Raw genomic sequence first — 17,723 nt, 5'->3', positions numbered from 1 at the left:
GGTCTCTTCCAACACAGTTGATTCTATTCACATAAGCCACAGCAACACAGCACTACATGAGTGGAGCTGAAGCACAACAGTTGGTGTGTAAAGCCTCACATGAGAAGCACGTGCACTTTAGACAGCCTTTCTGTCACAGACATCTCTTCCAAGACCACATTTTACACATGGCAGTAAGACTCCTAGGAAATATTTGATGATGACTGCTGCCCTTCCTAGCTACACAGCAGCCATAGGGTTACTGATCATACGGTGGGATCAACCAAACTGCACAGAAATGGACTCATGAATAGGAATTTTAGCAGAACTCTTTGATCTGACTTGATTAAAAACAAACCAAAAGAGCTCCCCAGGTGACCTCTGTGCTCAAAGCAGACTGCACCAAGTAAAATACTCACCCTTCCTTTGTGCCACCATAGGTGCAGCAAAAGCAAATCAAAGCACATGAACAGCTGTGACACTCAGTAAAGTTTCAGCTGTTTTGTCTGAACTAAGGTAAGGAGGAGTCTACACCATACCTTTTCCTTTTCATCACTAATATAGACAGAAGACAATTACGCATCTGTTTTACTTTTCAGGATGTTTATTTTGTACACAGAAAGTTCTACAAGCCAAAAAACCAGAATATTTTCAGCAATTCCTTGAAACTGACATCTTCTGAATTACCATGAAGAGTTTGACTATTCTACTCCTGCACTTAACAGTTCACATAGAGTAAATTGAAGGCACTGGAATAACAAGCTTTTTCTGCCACAAAACACTTTCCTTGATAAGCTTCCATAGTATGAACAGGCTTTGTTGTTTTATATTCGAGAACTAAGCCTTCTCCCATTTCAGTTTTAATTAGTTTGGTATTGACAACTTTACCAGCATTGCTAAAATGAGTACTCAGTCTTACAACAGCTTCAGATGGAAGGTTAGGAACTATGGCTTTCAGGTCTATTGTCGACTCCTGCCCGAAGTTGAGAACCATCATGAAGACTCTGTTTAACCCATCCAACTCCCTCACATACACAAACACGTTACTGTCATTCCAGATGTAGCACATCCACCCCCGATTAATGGGGAGCTCATTGTTGCGGAGGAACGTTAGCTCTCTGTACAAATTCAGGGTTGAGTTGGACCAGGTCATCTGGACCTGCAAGGAACAGGGTCAGTTCTTGGCACTGTGTGTAGGAATTGCTCCTTCCTTCTCACACCCACTCGGCTGAGAACGTGCCTATCAGAATCCCATTTTGACAATTATCCCCTCTTCATGTTTGCAAATCTCAGTGAAAAACTGCTTTTTCTCATGCATTTCCTTGGAATTTGTGGAGTAGCAGAGACAGGTTATTAGGCATGACCCTTTCCCCAGCACCAATGCTATTACTTTGTCCCACAGCCTCTTTTTAGTTGTGTTGATTCAGGGAGAAAGCCTCAGCCATTCCAGTCTTGATGCTGGTGCTCATTCAATTGAGTCTAACCTACTGAAGTCACAGGGTTTATTTTGTGGTTTATGCTTTGGCTATCTTAGATTTACTTTTTTCTGTCTCCAATTCTGGTCAGTACTATAGGGCAACAAAATCTATTTGATGCACTGCTCTACTTATGTTAAAGATGGTCTATGTTAAGTTCTTGTTACAAAGCCAGTGCTTTCTACAGCGATAGAAATGGGGAAAAATACCAGTTTTCAATTTAATATTAAAAGTATGTTAAAGAGCCAAATTGCCACATTGACACCATAATGGCAGTTGCTCTCCTTATATGAATGTGGATGTAACAGGCTCCTAGCTGGTACAAGGATTTCCTTTTCTAATAAAACTTGGGAGGATTCAGTGCCTTTTTTTCCCCTTGAGTTTGTTCTTACTGCCAATGTCCACTAAGTAAAAGGAAGCCAGGGCAAAATGGATACCTTAAAATGTTGTTAGACCATTAGTTTGTCACACATATAGATACTTACTTCCACATTTACACTTTGGTAGTTGGAGTTAACAGGCAACCAGCTACTGTTGCCTTCAGTAAAACCAGCATTAGCTTGGCCATCCCACTGCATGGGGGATTTCTCTGGAAAGGTCACCTAGAAAATAAAATGGTGATTAGCATGTGAAAAAGTTACTCTTTGAATAGCATGTTCTCACATCCTCCAGATTATCACCGTTTCAGTACTGCTTTCTTTGGCTTGAGTTAAAATTTAAGGAGGAGGATATAATCCTCCTCCAAATCCCCCAGCACGGCTGGGTAAAATGAGGATGGAATTCCAAAATGACTCTACTACAGTTAGTTGTCATCCTTTGCAACTGATGGTTGGGTAAAAGTTGACTAATGACAGCCAGGACATTCTGAAAAATAGACATGCAGTGAGTGAATATATGAGGCAATGAGTCCTAAAAAGAGATGCCCTCAAAATAACAGTAAACAACTACTAAATGCTGTTCAGTGTCTGTCCTTTTGTAACCATTGCATTCTTCACCTTTGAACTCTTCAAGCTTAAATTTCCAAGGGGTACAATTTGGACAGGATTGTTTGTGGTAGAAACATAAAATTATTATCTACAAGTGCAAAACTTCATTGAAAACCAGCTTTTAGCTGATTAAAAAGTGTTCATGTAAAAAGTCTGAAGTTCTCACTTTGAAGAATTCAGAAAAATTCTGAAAAAGCTTCCACATTGTTATTGAAAAGCTGCCAAAAGATCTGACACTTAAATTTAATGATATAAGAGGGCATAAAATATTTTGCACATACTTTGAGTGTTTGTTTTCCATGAAAACTGTTTTTCATATAAAGGGCACTTTTCAATGCAGTCTGTCAGAACAGCAGCTCAACAAAAGAAATTGTCACTTTGCTTTGTGACATTATAAATAACAGGTTTCTCCTTTTTAGCATGTTCTGAAAAGCAGGGGGAAAAAAATCCTAAGTTTTCAACACTGGTAACACTGCCTCTCATCTCTACCTCTTTCAGTGTCTCCTCAAGTGTTTTAAATGCTGGGGCTAAAGAGCAAATACACTCCATCTTTCCAGGACACCCATTAATCAGGGAACCTTCCTCTCCAGGCCGAGGAGAGGGTGGGTTTGCATTGTTCCGAAGCTGTGAGCCACAGGGTAGCCTCTAAAAGAGTAAACCCTGAGGAGCCGAGGGTGTGCCACTTTTCTGAAAAGAATCACTCTGTCAGCAGTAATCAGCAGCTGCAAGAAAATGCAGGAGATAACTTTGACCCAGGTGTTTCTCAGAGGAAATGAGATTTCCTTTTAAATCAGACAATCCTTTCCTCGCATCTGAACCAGACAAACCTGGTTTTCAAGTACCTCTTCCCCTCTGATGCAAAACTAGCCAACACCATTTGTAACATCATCAGAGCCTGTGCCATTGCCTAGCAGAGGCTTTCCAGGGTGAAACCAGCATCTGCCCAGGACCACGTTCTCTGGGTGCTCAGATATGGCCATGAGAGGCAGAGATGAGCTGTTCCCTTTTGGAACAGACTATGCATGGCAACCAAAATCCACTTCTGCTTGCCACCAGGCACCCACCCCTTCGTGCACATCCCTTCTTCTGCGCTTGGGCACACTGCAGACAGCCATGGCTTCAGCAGGTGTTTTTGCATAGTCAGAGCAAAGCAGTCTGCAGGAGATGGTAATTCTGACTACAGTCTCTAGTGAACTCTGAGTTCCTTCAAAGAGCAGCCAAGAAATAATGGACTTTGACATAATGATTAATTAGGATACTTCCACAGAAGGAAGAAGATAGTGACTCAGTTCCCCTTGCCTAATAAACCTGCAACACACACAGTACTTGCTGTCCTTTCTGCTGAAGGGAAGCAAAGTAACACACTGCAAACCATGAAAGACTAATCTGGAGAAGGACAGAAATCAGGAACCATAACTGAATTCTAGCAGTTCAGGCACACATCAGGGCCTTGGTTCTGGTCTCTGGCTTGGCCATTTCTACATGCTTGTCCAATGGTTTTGCCATGAGGAACATGGAAAACCCTCTAAACAGTGACAACAATAAGGTTTGGTTAACGAAATAAAAGTTTCTGTGTTTTTGAACGTTCTATTCCTTGGAACTGAACAACAACAGGATCAGTTTACATGCTCTTCACTTACATCTTCTGATGCAATGTTCTCCATGCCTATTTCTTCACCATAGTAAGTTACAGGGGTACCAGGGAGGGTTAAAAGCAGCATATTCATAACATTGGCATACTCTTTGCCAATGCGAGATGAAATCCGAGCAGCATTAGGGCTTCCAACCTGAAGAAAACATTCTGTTAAACATACATTATAAAATGCCATGCATATGTGAAACTGATTAAGTAATTTAACAAGGTAGTAATGGGGTTTTTTAATTCATTTTTTTTCCCCTCCAGGGCTGTGAGGTCCATTATCTTTATCTTGGTGCCATTAGAAACTTCTGTCCCAAATAATTTAGTACCCAGAAGCTCTGCCAGCAGCACATGAGGCAGAAGTAAGGAGAGATGACAAGTAACTCTCCACAATTACAGTTCCTTCAGATTTCTGCCATTTTCTCTGCTGTGTGAAGATTGTTCTGCTTGTTTTGCAAAGATCCCCTGCACATTGCAAATGTGCTTCCTAGCAAACGTGGCCAAGGGTTTAAGTTAACTGCCCTCAGTTGCCTGTTCTGTTCTACCCTGGCCCCTGGAGGGGTCCAGAATCCATCACAGTGAGTCAGTTTATGGTCAGAGATAATGACACCAGTGGTTTAACACAACGTCCCATTCCTCACTGGAGACACTAAGGGAGAGGCATGGTCATAAACTTTCTTCCTTCTCCCTGGCATGGGGAGTGTATTGAAGTGCAGGAGAGCCCTGTGGGCTGGCTGGTGCCAACGACTGCAACTCTGAGAGTTTTCACATGCATAGCAACTACAGCTCAGCCACAGGCTCAGGCTGCTGCTGATCCCACTGAAATCAATGTGTGTGTGTGTGATTTTTATCACCATTAAGCAAACAAGCCTTTCCTATAAGACTTGGTCTGGAACTCTTACTGCCCAGTTTGGCCATTTTCCTGCAGGCATGTTTTTCATCCACAAGTTGACAGCTTCAAAAACACTGTTGCCCGATAGATTTTTCATGTTAATTAGGTTGAAATTGAAGGGGAAATCTGCTTCTTGGATAAAAGTTGTTCCATAATACATCATTGTTGCTTCAATGTCTTCTTTCTCATCATCGTCAGAACCCATAAATCTGCAATGAAGTACAAAAATATCTTTTTTGGCTCATTGTTGGCTGCACAGAACAGAAGGAAGCTAGAAATGGTTGGACATTAAAAATTATGTTCACTTCCCTCCTCCCCATCAGAAAGAAGATTAATACAGAGAAACAATATTTTGTAGAGCAGACAAGGAGTCAAGGAGAAATACTTCTTGGAGATTGCTGGAGAAAAATCTACAAGAGTCAACACATGGCTCAAGTATCTGCCTGAAGTCTTATCTTTCTGAATACATGTCCATAGATTTCATTACAGCAATTTCCATGCTGAAAGCTGACCTTGAGCCAGTGATGTGCCCTTGCAAGTAGCTCATGGTATCCTGGGCTGCATTAGGAGGAGTGTTGCAGAAGGTCAAGGGAGGTGATCTTTCCCCTCCATTTTGCACTGATGAGGCCACAGCTGGGCATGGTGTCCAGTTCTGGGCTCTCCAGTACAGAGAGACACAGACATACTGGGGAGAGTCAGCAAAAAGCCACCAAGACTATTAAGGGCCTGAAACATCTCTCCTATGAGGAAAGGGTGAGAGGTGGGACTGTTTGGCCTGGAGAAGTCTCAGGGGGATCGCATCAGTGCATGTAAATTCATGAAGGGATGGTGCAAAGACAGAACCAGGCACTTTTCAGTGGTGCCCAGTGCCAGGACCAGAGACAATAGGCATAAAGTGAAACACAGAAGGCTCCCTATGAACATCAGGAAACTTCTCCATTGTCAGGGTGACTGAGCCCCGGCACAGGCTTCCCAGGGAGCTTGTGGAGATTTTCAAATGCTGTCTGGACAAATTCCCAGGCAACTGGCTCCAAGTGACCCTAATGAGCAGCAAGTTTGAACCAGAGAACCTCCAGAGGTCCCTTCCAAGTTCAGCTATTCTGTGATTTTAACAATCTCTCAAGTCAGACTGTGTGTCTGACTTGAACCGCACTATTAAAACCATACAATAAATCAGGCACAGGGCTAACGAATTACAGCATCTCTGTGACCAGAATAGTCACCCATTCTGCTTACTTTTGACCAGTCCATCGACAGAGCAATGCTACCCTGGCTAATTCCTTTCCTTTCCTCACACATTGGGGAAAAGACAGTTTAGCCTATGCACTGCTATTTGTATTTGAAGCAGAAAACCTTTTGTGTATATTATGTTATTAAAAGCAAACCATTTTATAGCTAGCAAGAGGGTGATGAATATTAGAGAAAAATTCCCCAGCTGTAAAGATGCTCACCTGTATCTGCCAGGTTCACTGCTGAACTGGTTCATGGTGTGCCGGAAGCTACGGACAATGTCATGCATACCAACTTGTGTGGTTGTGTAGTCATGGTAGAGCTGGGAATAGGCTGTGATACTCTCCTTTAAGAAGGATATAGTATTTCCCATTAGTTCACCAATATTTTAGATTTCAGAGCTCTCCAAATTCTTCCCATCCTTTCCTGTGACAGCGCACCAGGCCACATAAATTTTAGCTGAAATGAGTTTAGCATAACAACACTAACAGCACAGAGCTGAACTGCACTTGAAGAACTCTAAAAATATAATAGCAGAGGGGTGATTAGTTTGAATCCCATCTTGCAGGAGAGAAAGTCCACCCACTGCACTAACCAACCAAGGCCATCTGCAGCAGCAAGCACAGCAGGTGCTGTGGCCACACACCAGGCTGGAAAGATGGGCAATGCCTTGATAAAGTACCACAAAAACAACAATCCTTGTGAAGCTGACCAGTTTCATGTGATCCCCAGTTCCACAGAGGTACAGTGTCTTAGTGTTGGCACTATCTGGGAATGTCATCAGGTTCATTACCACAACAAAAGCAAATAGCATACATAACAGTGTTCATGCTTTTTTAACATGTCTGGTCAGCTCTCACTGTGGAATACTGCCAATATGAGCTGTATTTTAGTTTTTCTCCAATTCTGACTAGCAATGTAGAAGCTACAGAGTGCCAAGCAGGCAAGAGCTCTGAACTCATCTCCTGTAGCAAGTCTCCCAAAGATAACCAATCAACTATTAAAATTATAAGATTGGTGGTCTTAGAATATGAATTGAAAAGCAATTAGTTTAAAGAGAAAATTCAAAGCAACAATGTCAGAACAGAAATACAAAGTGTATACAGACACTTCTCCCACCCACAGTGTTCCTGCTTGCAGCTATCTCACTGACCCACATCCTCGGCCCAAGGAGCTTCTTCCTTGTGAGCTCTCCTTCTGCAGGATGCTCAGGACCCACCTGCCTTCCAAGGGACAGGGCTGATGCAGTTTTCCAACAGCCACAATAAAGACCCAAAGGAGTACAAATGCTCTCTTGCCCCCATAGGAAATACAGGCAAAAAGCAAACACGGAACATATACATTACTCCATTCTGAGACTTGTTCACTTGAGGCTCATCTCGGAGATGTGTCGCTTCCAAGAGAAATTTAACAGTGCTGAAACTAAATCCATCAACTCCTTTGTTGAGCCAAAATTTGATAATATCCTAGTCAAAGGTAAAAATTGTAAAGTCCAAGTGAGCTCACTCCATTCAAAACAGTATGTTCTTAAAAACAAAACTAAACCTGATAGGAGGTACTATAACATAACAACTGATTTTTCAATTTGTACTTCAAATTTTACTAGAAGTGAATCATGTCAATCTAAGGTCAAACTAAGATCTAAATAAAGCATGTCTTATTATTTCATCCAGTACAAAAAAGAATGACTGGTCTGTAACTTTTCCCATAATTCAGAAGAGCAAAGCCAGGGCATGTCTTGCTGAAAGCCATTTCCAATCCCATCCATCACAACAATCAGGCTCATGCCAAGTGCTCTCATGGCTGCACACGATTAGAACACATTGATTCAAATATGCCAGAAGATGTTGTTCTGCACAGACCTTGTGCCACCAATTTTCTTTTACACAATAGAGCTCTTAAAACATTTGTCCTCTCTTATTTGACCAATGCATATATTAAAATTTTATTTTCAGGCTTATTTATTTGCAGGGACATGAAAATTATTCTCCAACAATTACAGATTTGTAATTCCACTGTCAAATTCCAAGCTTTGTCACAATTAGTAAAATTATATCCTAATTCAGTAGCTATTATATTACTACAGTTTTAATTGCTCTAGTTTTAACAAAAAACTCTAAAGTTCAGCCCCTCTTGAGCGGTTTCTGCAAATGTTCTTTTAAACATGCTACTAGTCTTCATCTGAGGAAGATTTTTTTAGAAGATGGCTATTGAATAACCTTTTTTAAAAAGTATGGAGTCCACTTGCTTGAATAGGCTGGAGTAGAACTAGTCCACACTCAAGCTTTACAGAATTTTGTATGGCACATAACGACTCCACTTTACTGAGCTGCACCTTCTCATAGCACCACTTTGAAAGCAGCAGCTCTCAATATCATGTCTGTCCAGCACTGAATCTACCTGAAAATATTCATGCTTATGCCTGTGCTCAGCACAAATCCAACACCAGGTACTAGCACTGCAAACATCAGGCACTGACATGGCACTCAATGAGGTCAATCCACTCCTAGGTATGCACGAAAGCTACAAGTTGGTTGCTAAGTTTTGCTGTCCTTGTGTGCCCTTGCAAGGCTAAACCAGAGGCTTGAGCTTCTCTGCAAAACTTCATTTGCTTCTTGCTTAGTCCTCCTAACCTTCTGGAATAGGATTTTTGAATTAAAATACTAGACAAAGATTAATCTTTAACGTGATGTTCATAAGTATTTACCAAAGGTTGGTGTTACCAGGCAAAACTTAGTCGTTTTCATGTCATCTTTTTGCATAGGAAATGGAGCATCTATGTGCTATTGGAGCTTCAGTAATGTATCAGGTACCATAAAAAAAATTAATTAGCCAGAACATGCTATGGAAAAAAAGGTGCAAATGGCAAGATGTGGTATTAAGGGAAGTATCAAGACACAGAGAGGTTACTAGCAGTGCTCTTCAGGAACCAGTCTCAAAAGCAGTCTGGTTTCATGTTTTAGTTTAAAAGTATCACTAAAAATGTTTTGCTTATTCAGGCACACAGGGTACCTGTGTGGGGAGGGGAGAGACACCACAGAGCCAGTGAGACCTACCCAATAGGACTGGACAGCTTTGAAGACTACCACCAAAGAAATGCACCAAAATTCAACAGTACAAAGTAGCAAGCACTTCAGGAGTACATCAAAACACCTGAGTGGCTGTACTACCTGATGAGGTATAACTTTAAGGAAAGGGAGGGAAAAAAAAAGCAGCAATTGTCAGCCTCCCCATGTTCAGGCCCACCTCTCCATATTTTAATGAATTCTGCATTGTCTGCTGGGAGAAAGGATGCAAACAGGTGTGAGATTCCACCCAAGCACCTTGCCTTGGTAAAGCACTCATACCATGCCTCCTTCCCCTCCCTGTAAAGTCATCAGACAGTCAATCAGCATTGTCTCCGCTCTCTTGAAATGCAAACAGCTCTCTGCTAAAACAAGGTGTCACCCGCACATTTGGTGGCTAATCAACAGCTCCTAGTATCAACAGAGATAAAAACTTCTCTCCACTTGTTTACATCATCTCTGGACATCTGTTTCAGCACAGGCTTCAGTACCGGAGTGGCTTTACCTTCCAGTCAATCCCTCCATTAATTGTTGTCCTTGATGCAACATCCAAACACACCAAGTGCCTTTATCCTTGGCTCTTGATGTAGAGCTGAACACAGTTCACTGCTTCCAGACACCAGTCACGCTGGATTGTTTGAGTTCTAGCACCAACTTCAGAGCAAGTAACAGAAATCTTAGGGCACCGAGGGAGAAACACCTAATGCCACTGCACAAGATTCTGCTCAAACATCTTTTCTGGTCAATTGGTTGAATTCTGGCCATCTGCATTTGAGAAAAAAACCTCAGGCTGGAAGTGCTCTGAGGATTGAGTAGCAGCTAAACAAAGGGACAAAGAGTCTCTCTCTCTCCAGGGAAGACTTATTAAGTCCACCCCATTTAATCTACCTTAACAAGAGCTGGAAACCAAATAAGCATAAACAAGGGTAGGAAAAGCCCTTTACAGCTGAAGGACAGGTAAGATTCATACAGAGCTGAGTATGAGCAGTTTACACATGGCTGAGATGCAGAGGGATCCTGAAGCATCAAAGCAATTTTAATATAGACTTTAGTGGGAAGAGACAGGGAAAGGAGCTCGTTTTAAACTGGAATAACAATTTAATATATAGTGGGAAGAGACAGGGAAAGGAGCTGGTTTTAATAACTGCAATAACCTGTCTCCCAAAAACCCATCAAGCTCTTGCCACACTCTCGTGAGATCAAGGAACTTAGCAAAAAAAAAAACCAAACCAAAACAAAACAAAACAAAAAATCCAGCAGTTGAAACTTCTTAAAATCCACAGGACTGCAACCACCTGGTGCCAGTTAGTGGGAAGAGACAGGGAAAGGAGCTGGTTTTAATAACTGCAATAACCTGTCTCCCAAAAACCCATCAAGCTCTTGCCACACTCTCGTGAGATCAAGGAACTTAGCAAAAAAAAAAACCAAACCAAAACAAAACAAAACAAAAAATCCAGCAGTTGAAACTTCTTAAAATCCACAGGACTGCAACCACCTGGTGCCAGTAATACCACTCAGGGACAATTTTATTCTGATTTTTTGGGGGATTTCGTGTTTGCGTTTAAATTAGAAAGACTGGAAGCATTACAGCACAAAGCTTGAATTTAGCTTGTAAAGTTAATGTTTTTCTAGACACCTTCTTGTTTCAGTTGTTCACATATGCTGCAATCCTTGATTTGCTTCCAGCTGGACTGTAAATCGTGTAGCACAAATAATCAGAGAAATCAAGTGCAGAAATAGCTGCTTTGCTGTTGGCTCAGCAACAGTAGGCTACATACTTACATGGAATTCTTGTTGCACAGCAGAGTTGCGAAAATTTAAGTCTGGCTGTTCTTTCCCAAACTGGTGAAGATAACATTGCTTTCTCACATCATCAAACTGCCAGCTGGAATTCCCAAAGACACTCACCTGCTCACATGAGGGAGGGAGATAATCAGAACTCCTAATTTAACAAACATTTACTCCTATGCATGCTTTAAAGTGTGGGACATTACATGCATATAATAAAGCACAAACTGCCTAATCAATGGCATCAGTTTGGAGTAGATCTTGGTATTTATGTGTTTCATTTCTTTTCCCACTAGTTGCTCTCCCTTCAATTGTGCTTCACCACATGTATTTCTTGGTCAGTGTTGTGGGGTTTGGGGTTTTTTGAATTACTTGGAATAGAGGGGAAAACATGGGTGGGGTGGGAATATTTATTTTGGAATTGCTTTTCCTAAAACTTACTAAAAATAGCTTTAGTTAACTTAGAGCTTTCTGCAATCTGCTATGATCCCTTTGAAACACCAACAACATTCAGTATGTTAAAAATGTTCATTTCATCCTCATCCCCATAATAAAAGATTCCAAAAAGCTAAGATAGCTCTTAAGACTCTAAGTTTAAAGAGAAAAGATACTAACTGGTTCAAAGCATTAATTCTACCTTGAGTTTTTAGAATATACCAGTTCCTAATCATGCACCCATCAGTTCAAATAGCAAATAAACCTATTTGAAATAGGCAACACACTTTCTGGTCTGAACAGAAACAAAAGGAAGAAAGCCAAGAACACAGTTTTGTTTCACTCCCCAACAACTATGATTTCAGAGGAGCTGACGTGAACTTTCTAGAGAGGAATACCCAGACACAAGAGACATGTGTGAACAACTTGAGCACAACTATCCTTTCTTTGTGTTTGTTTGATGAATGAAGACTTAACACTGAGGTAAAGAAACAAAAGTAATTTTTGAAATTCTATTTAAAGCAGGAACTCCTCCCTTCCCCCTCAATCTGGTTTAAATCTTAATCTGCTCTAGCTCACGTAGTAACATCAGTTTGTACCTCTCAACAATCATTTATAACCCAGTGTACGTCGGGACAATTATGTTACAGCTGGCTTTGCTCTGTGGCAGACTGAATCCAGCCTGGGATTTGCATGTGTCCTTTCCCATATTTACCCAGTTGTTTGGAGGGATGACTGAACCAGCAGCCTGCACACAGTCCTGCCAGATGTAGTAGTCTGTGTACTTCCCTGTTCGATTTCGACTCAGCTGAAACCATCGGTGTTTGTCGCTTGTGTGGTTTGGGATTAAATCCATTATCACCTTTAGCCCTTAAAAATCAAAACAAAAATGTAAAAAACCCTATTAAATTAAAAATCAAAACAAAAATGTAAAAAAACCTATTAACATTAAATTTAGCCTTTTAGACAAAGTTCACATTTTTTCTTAATGCAGTATCAGAAGTATGTTTGGGCTTCTTCCATCCCAGGGGTTTAGCAAAGGAGAGAGGCAAAAAAAAAACTGGGCTTCTTCCATCCCAGGGGTTTAGCGAAGGAGAGAGGCAAAAAAAAAAAAAAACATAAAAAGTCCCAGACTACCAAAACAGTTAGACTAACTAGAATTTGCAAGTGGCTGGAAAAAAAATCTTGCTGGTGCTGTTTCCCCTAGCCCATTGCTTGTGAGGGAAAGAAGGGTGAAGAAAAAAAACCAGAACAGATTCCTGCTGTTATCACCACTTCCACTAACTCTGACTTTAACATCTTCCAGGCAGGAAAAGCACTTCATCAGTGAACACACAGTCCTCATCACCCTTCCTAAAGACTACACATTGTTTTTTAAATCCCAAATGTTTTTGGTCTGGCAAACCATTTTGCATTCAGCTCAATAGCTGTAAGAAGGAACACCTGAGCATCCATTTGGTCTAGGTCATAAATGAACCACGGATACAATCACAGAAGGCATTTGTGCCCAGACATTCAGTCAGAAACAACTGCGTATCAGCCTTGATCCCCAGACTTTTGATTCCCATGATATATGCACGAGGGCATGGATAGTATGCCAGCCCACCACCCATGAACATCCTTGGAGGGGACCATCCCTGACACTGTAGCTCCCTGTCCCTTCAGTCCTGCTTCCAGCATTCTCCCAGTGCTAAGGGGCAGCAAACAGCAATCACAGAGCTTGTGTTGCTAACCTGCACCCTTTGATGGCACCTCCATCTGCTTCTGCTCATTGCCACCATGGGGAGGAACTGCCAGATGCACAAATCGAAATCCCAGATCATAACCTAGTGCCATAAGGTACACCTGAGTAACATGAGTGAACACCATCTTAGTACAGTAGCTTTGCTTAGAGTTGCAGCTTACCTCTGTCATGTATGGCTGCAAGTAAGTTCTCAAAATCACTCATTGACCCAAATATGGGATCAATATCATAGAAATCTTCAACTCCATATCCAAGGTCTTTTAAAGGGGACTTATAGAAAGAGGTGATCCAGATGGTTTTTATATTCAAATATGTAATATGGTCCAGTTTTTCTTGGATACCTATTTAGAAATAAAAGGACATCACCTGTTTAGGAAAGACAAAATAATTTTGTCTAACTAGGTTCACCATGGGCTCTGAAAGATGGTACACAGGTCCCTTTGATACATAACCATTCCCTATTCTCACTCAGGCAGCAGGACAGTCTTCCTGTTTCTTCAGGGACAGAATGAGATCACAGAACAGAAACCACTGAAAGCCAATTGTCCACAGAAAATAATGCAGAAATTAAAAAATCAGATCAAAGCAAACATTATATGTATTATAAAACCATTTCTTTTAATAAATTTACCATCCCATTCTGAAAATAAGCTCCTATATTTTGTTAAAAAGCAGCAACAGCAATGATTTCCCATTTCAAAGAACACTAACTAATCCTCAGACCACCCAAAAGGAAACACAATAATTTTAATGCAAATATCCCAGGTTTTTCCTGCCTTAAGAGAAGTCTCATGTGGTAGTGTTTTTCTGTTTTTTCCTGTAAGGACACCTCACTGCACCCTGACCTAGTATTTTTAAACCCATATCTTTTCATCTGTATGACCAATTAGTACTGGCATGCAACTACAGAAGCAGTTTCTGCTCTTCACATGCCAGTACAGTGTGGTTAGCACTTCATGTTCAGAATTTATTGTCCATTTTGGTGTTGAGCTTTCTCTTTCTGCAAGGCAGTCTCAGCTAAGCTACTGGTAAGTGGCATTGTCCCTAAGTTCTTAAGAGCTGAAAACCACCTAGACCATGACCTCTTTGTCAGTTTTAGCTTACCTTAGGTAAAGCAGCCAACAATACCAGACAAAGTGCTCAGCACCACTCATACTCCTGCCTGACGTCAGTTTTGTGGAGATATTTCATTTTGGTGACAGCTGTGATGCTCCTTGCTCCTAGCCCCATCCCTCAACATCCGTTCTAACTCCAGGTTTATACTTAACAGCTTGAGCAAGCAACTCCTGAATTTATTCATGACAGTGTGAGTTGCCATTAATGTTGTCAGAAAACTTTTCTTTCCCCTCTCCATTAGGGTGGCCTTGTTTATTGGACCGTATTTTTAAATTGTTCTTGGGTTTTATATATAAAAACCAACTGTTACACAGCTTTGCACACACCAAGAATGAAAACTGACCCACCTTTTAGATCACCATTCCCATCCATGTTGCTGTCCCTGAAGGAACGAGGATAGATCTGGTAAATAGGACTAGCCTGCCACCAGTCAAGGCACTTGGGAGAGAGAGCAATGATGGTAATTGTAGCACACACAAGCACAACAGTAGCAGCAATTATGAGCCAGAAGAGAATCTCCCTGGTGACTCTGTACCGGGCTTGGCTGGAGAACTTCAGCAAGACATCCTTTGGCATCCCAGCATAAGGCTTCAGCACTGCCTCTTCCACAGCCCCTGGGTCCACATCAACAGCACACGGTTTTGGCATTTCTTCCTGGCTACTCGCGTCTGTCTCCTTGTCATCCAAAGCCTCATTTTGAATAAATCCATTGTTCTCCACACCTCCCTTCTCACTCAGCTCCATAGGTAAGCTCTTAGCTTCCTCCTCGACCACGGGTCTTGTCCTGGAGACTCTGGCCACAGCGAGGAAGTTGCCAACACACCTTTGTTCAGTGCCAACAGCATCTGGGTTGATAATCAAGCCTGACCAGCCAGTCAAAGTTCAAGACGAGACAAAAAGGGCAAAGTGCTACCAGTTTTTCGCATAATCGGCATCTTTAGCAAGATAAAAAACCGCTATAAAAGGGAGGGCAGTCCTCTGGGGAAATAAGCCTATTGTTTGTACCAGCTAAGCACTTGTTTACTGTTGCTCTCTCCAGTACACCAAATTTCTCTTCCTTTTGACAGCAGGGAGAAATCCAGGCTCTAGCAGTAAAAGATGTAGTAAATATGTAGCTTTCCAGACTGGTCATAGCCTCCCCTGCCTAAAGCAGTTTGAATATGGGTAATTTAAAACACAGACAAGGGAATGATGACTACTGGCCCAAAAGCAACAATACAAACTAAAAAGAAAAGATAACAAAGGCTGGTTGTGCTTCTTTGTCACAGTTTAACAATCCCCCATCAAACTAACCCACCGCAGTCCACTCACAGCTCTTAAGCACTAACGACTGCTAATGCACATGCCGATCCAGCAATTCACAGCCTGAGACAGGAGATTCATTGCCATCCCCGGTCAGGACAGGACAGTTCTGCAGAGGCACAAGCAAAACTCAAGAGAGGAAAACCACACTGCCCACTATTAAAATCCATTCTCACCCCTTCCCCCATTAAAAAAAATATTAAAGGAACCTCTCCCTGCTTCCTCCTCCCCCCGTTTCTACTACTCTAGGCAGTAAAAAAACTTTGCCCAAAGCCTACACAAACATGTACGTGCCCCAGCTGCCCTGAAGCCAATGAGCCCACAGCTCCTCCAGCCAGTGCCCCCTGCCCAGGCACACCAAAGGGCACACAAAGGAAAGAAACATTTGCCAAGGAGCTGCCTTATCACCTGTAAAAGTAAATACCTGACCATGATGATAGGGTCAGGGTCCTAGGGAAACTCCCATGGACTACTGCAGTGGAGAAAAGGTTTGGCTTTTGACTCAAAAAAAGTTTGCCTCAGGCCATGAAAGAAGTGTATCAACTAAGAACTGTAAAAAATCCAGCACACAATATTCAAATGACTCAAAAATGTGTTACTTCTTTAGTAGCTGAACTAAGAAGAGGTATTTTACTCTTGAGAGATTTAATCCTTTTCTTCCTCCTCCTCACAGCAGTGGGTGGCAGCATCTGGCAGTTCCCGAAGTCTCCGAGATAACAGCAGTCATTTCATTTCAGTGCCTGGAATTCTGCATTGACAGGAAATTCAGAAGTGGGAAAATGTTTGAAACAGTCTCACTCCCATCTAATGACTCCACAGGCTTAACATCATCAGTAATGACTCTGTATCTTAACATCATATCAGTAACTTGTACATTTCCAGGCAGCCACGGTATGTTCAGGGCATTAATTTGTATTCTGTCCAATGCCAACCACTCCCCACCCCATTTCAGCTGTTTCATTTCAGTGATTTAACTTCCAATTAAAATAGGAAATATGTAAAAGGACTTTTTTTTTTAGATTGCATCACACAGACCTCAAGACCTAGTACTCCCCACCCTGCTTTTCTCCCCTGCCAAACTCAGAGGATCCCCACAGCTTCCTGCACTACCCAAAAGCTTCAAGCACCTGAGCACAGTGGACAGCAAAGCGAGTCAGAGGCAAGAGTGAAGAATTATCAAAACACAGCTGCCTGCCACACACACATGGGTCAGCCAAGCTGACTAGTTTCAAGACCATCAGGTACAGAGAGGGCTTGGTGCCAGGGCCAGGAACGTCTGGGCAGAGACTCACAGCACCCAGCTGTGCTGTTGGTTTGCTTGGTACCACATCATGACTGCATCATGCAAGACTTGCCACAAGTCACGGTCAGCATCTCTTTTGAAGAATGCAGGCCAAGTGAGGATCCCGATGTTTACCACTTTGCAACATGGGCATACAATGAGAGAAGGTGGGTGTCAGAGCACTTACATACTTGAGACACAAATCAGCACTTCTGCAAGTCCCACAAAGCATCCCTGGCAAATCACTGGGACAAAGGCCTGTAATTTAGCATAACAAATAGCTGCTTGGTAGGCAATGCTGCATGCCCATGCCTGAAGTTAGTTTTTTGTCTAATTCACCAGCATTTCATGCTAATTTGATCAACTCTTATCCCTGACTGCTTGTTCCTGCCTTGCACTGTCCCCTGCCTCATGCCAGGTGAAGCATTTAGGCAGCTGTGCAATGAGCCAGACTGGGAAACAGATTTGGCTGAGAACAAAAAAGAATTTAATTGTTCAGAAAGGTCTATTCCTTATTCGCATGACCCCCATGAGACCACATCAATGCTTCAGCCAAACAAGCACAGGGAGGAGGAGGAGGGCAGCAGCTAGGGAGAAGGGCCAGGACACAAAGTGTAACCGATTGACTGAGCAACCCTTCAGTCACATCATCACCTTCATGTATCACATTTGTTTTACTACATTCTGCTCTGGCCTCAGAGAAAGCCCTATCATTTCACTTCTGGGAATAGAAAGCAGGTAAAGTCTTACACCCATCAACACTGCTGGAATCGAAGATGGGGAGAGTTTA

At 42.1% G+C, this 17,723-nt stretch overlaps 1 protein-coding gene across 1 annotated transcript; it reads right to left on the bottom strand.

The window, feature by feature from the left end:
- Positions 1-571: 571 nt before the first annotated feature.
- SLC3A1 (solute carrier family 3 (amino acid transporter heavy chain), member 1) lies at positions 572-15,093 on the bottom strand. The gene is made up of 10 exons (XM_009081054.1): positions 14,697-15,093; positions 13,395-13,574; positions 12,205-12,359; positions 11,049-11,174; positions 7,548-7,667; positions 6,423-6,547; positions 4,982-5,180; positions 4,081-4,227; positions 1,940-2,056; positions 572-1,138 (listed from the first exon to the last, which is right to left on the bottom strand). Exons 1-10 carry the CDS (start codon positions 15,091-15,093, stop codon positions 698-700), a joined length of 2,007 nt encoding a protein of 668 aa, XP_009079302.1. The 3' UTR covers positions 572-697.
- Between the last annotated feature and the right edge of the window lie 2,630 nt (positions 15,094-17,723).

This window comes from Acanthisitta chloris, unplaced genomic scaffold (assembly GCF_000695815.1).
Source record: "Acanthisitta chloris isolate BGI_N310 unplaced genomic scaffold, ASM69581v1 scaffold13420, whole genome shotgun sequence".
NCBI lineage: Eukaryota > Metazoa > Chordata > Aves > Passeriformes > Acanthisittidae > Acanthisitta > Acanthisitta chloris.
Note: the sequence above shows the minus strand (reverse complement) of the source record. Positions and strands in the feature narration are given on the sequence as shown.

Coding starts and splice junctions, on each gene's coding strand:
- SLC3A1 (XM_009081054.1), bottom strand. CDS start 15,093: ATGGAGCTGAGTGAGAAGGGAGGTGTGGAGAACAATGGATTTATTCAA. Junction 13,575..14,696: donor TGGGAATGGTGATCTAAAAG/GTGGGTCAGTTT, acceptor ATTTCTAAATAG/GTATCCAAGAAAAACTGGAC. Junction 5,181..6,422: donor AGTGAACCTGGCAGATACAG/GTGAGCATCTTT, acceptor ACTTCATTGCAG/ATTTATGGGTTCTGACGATG.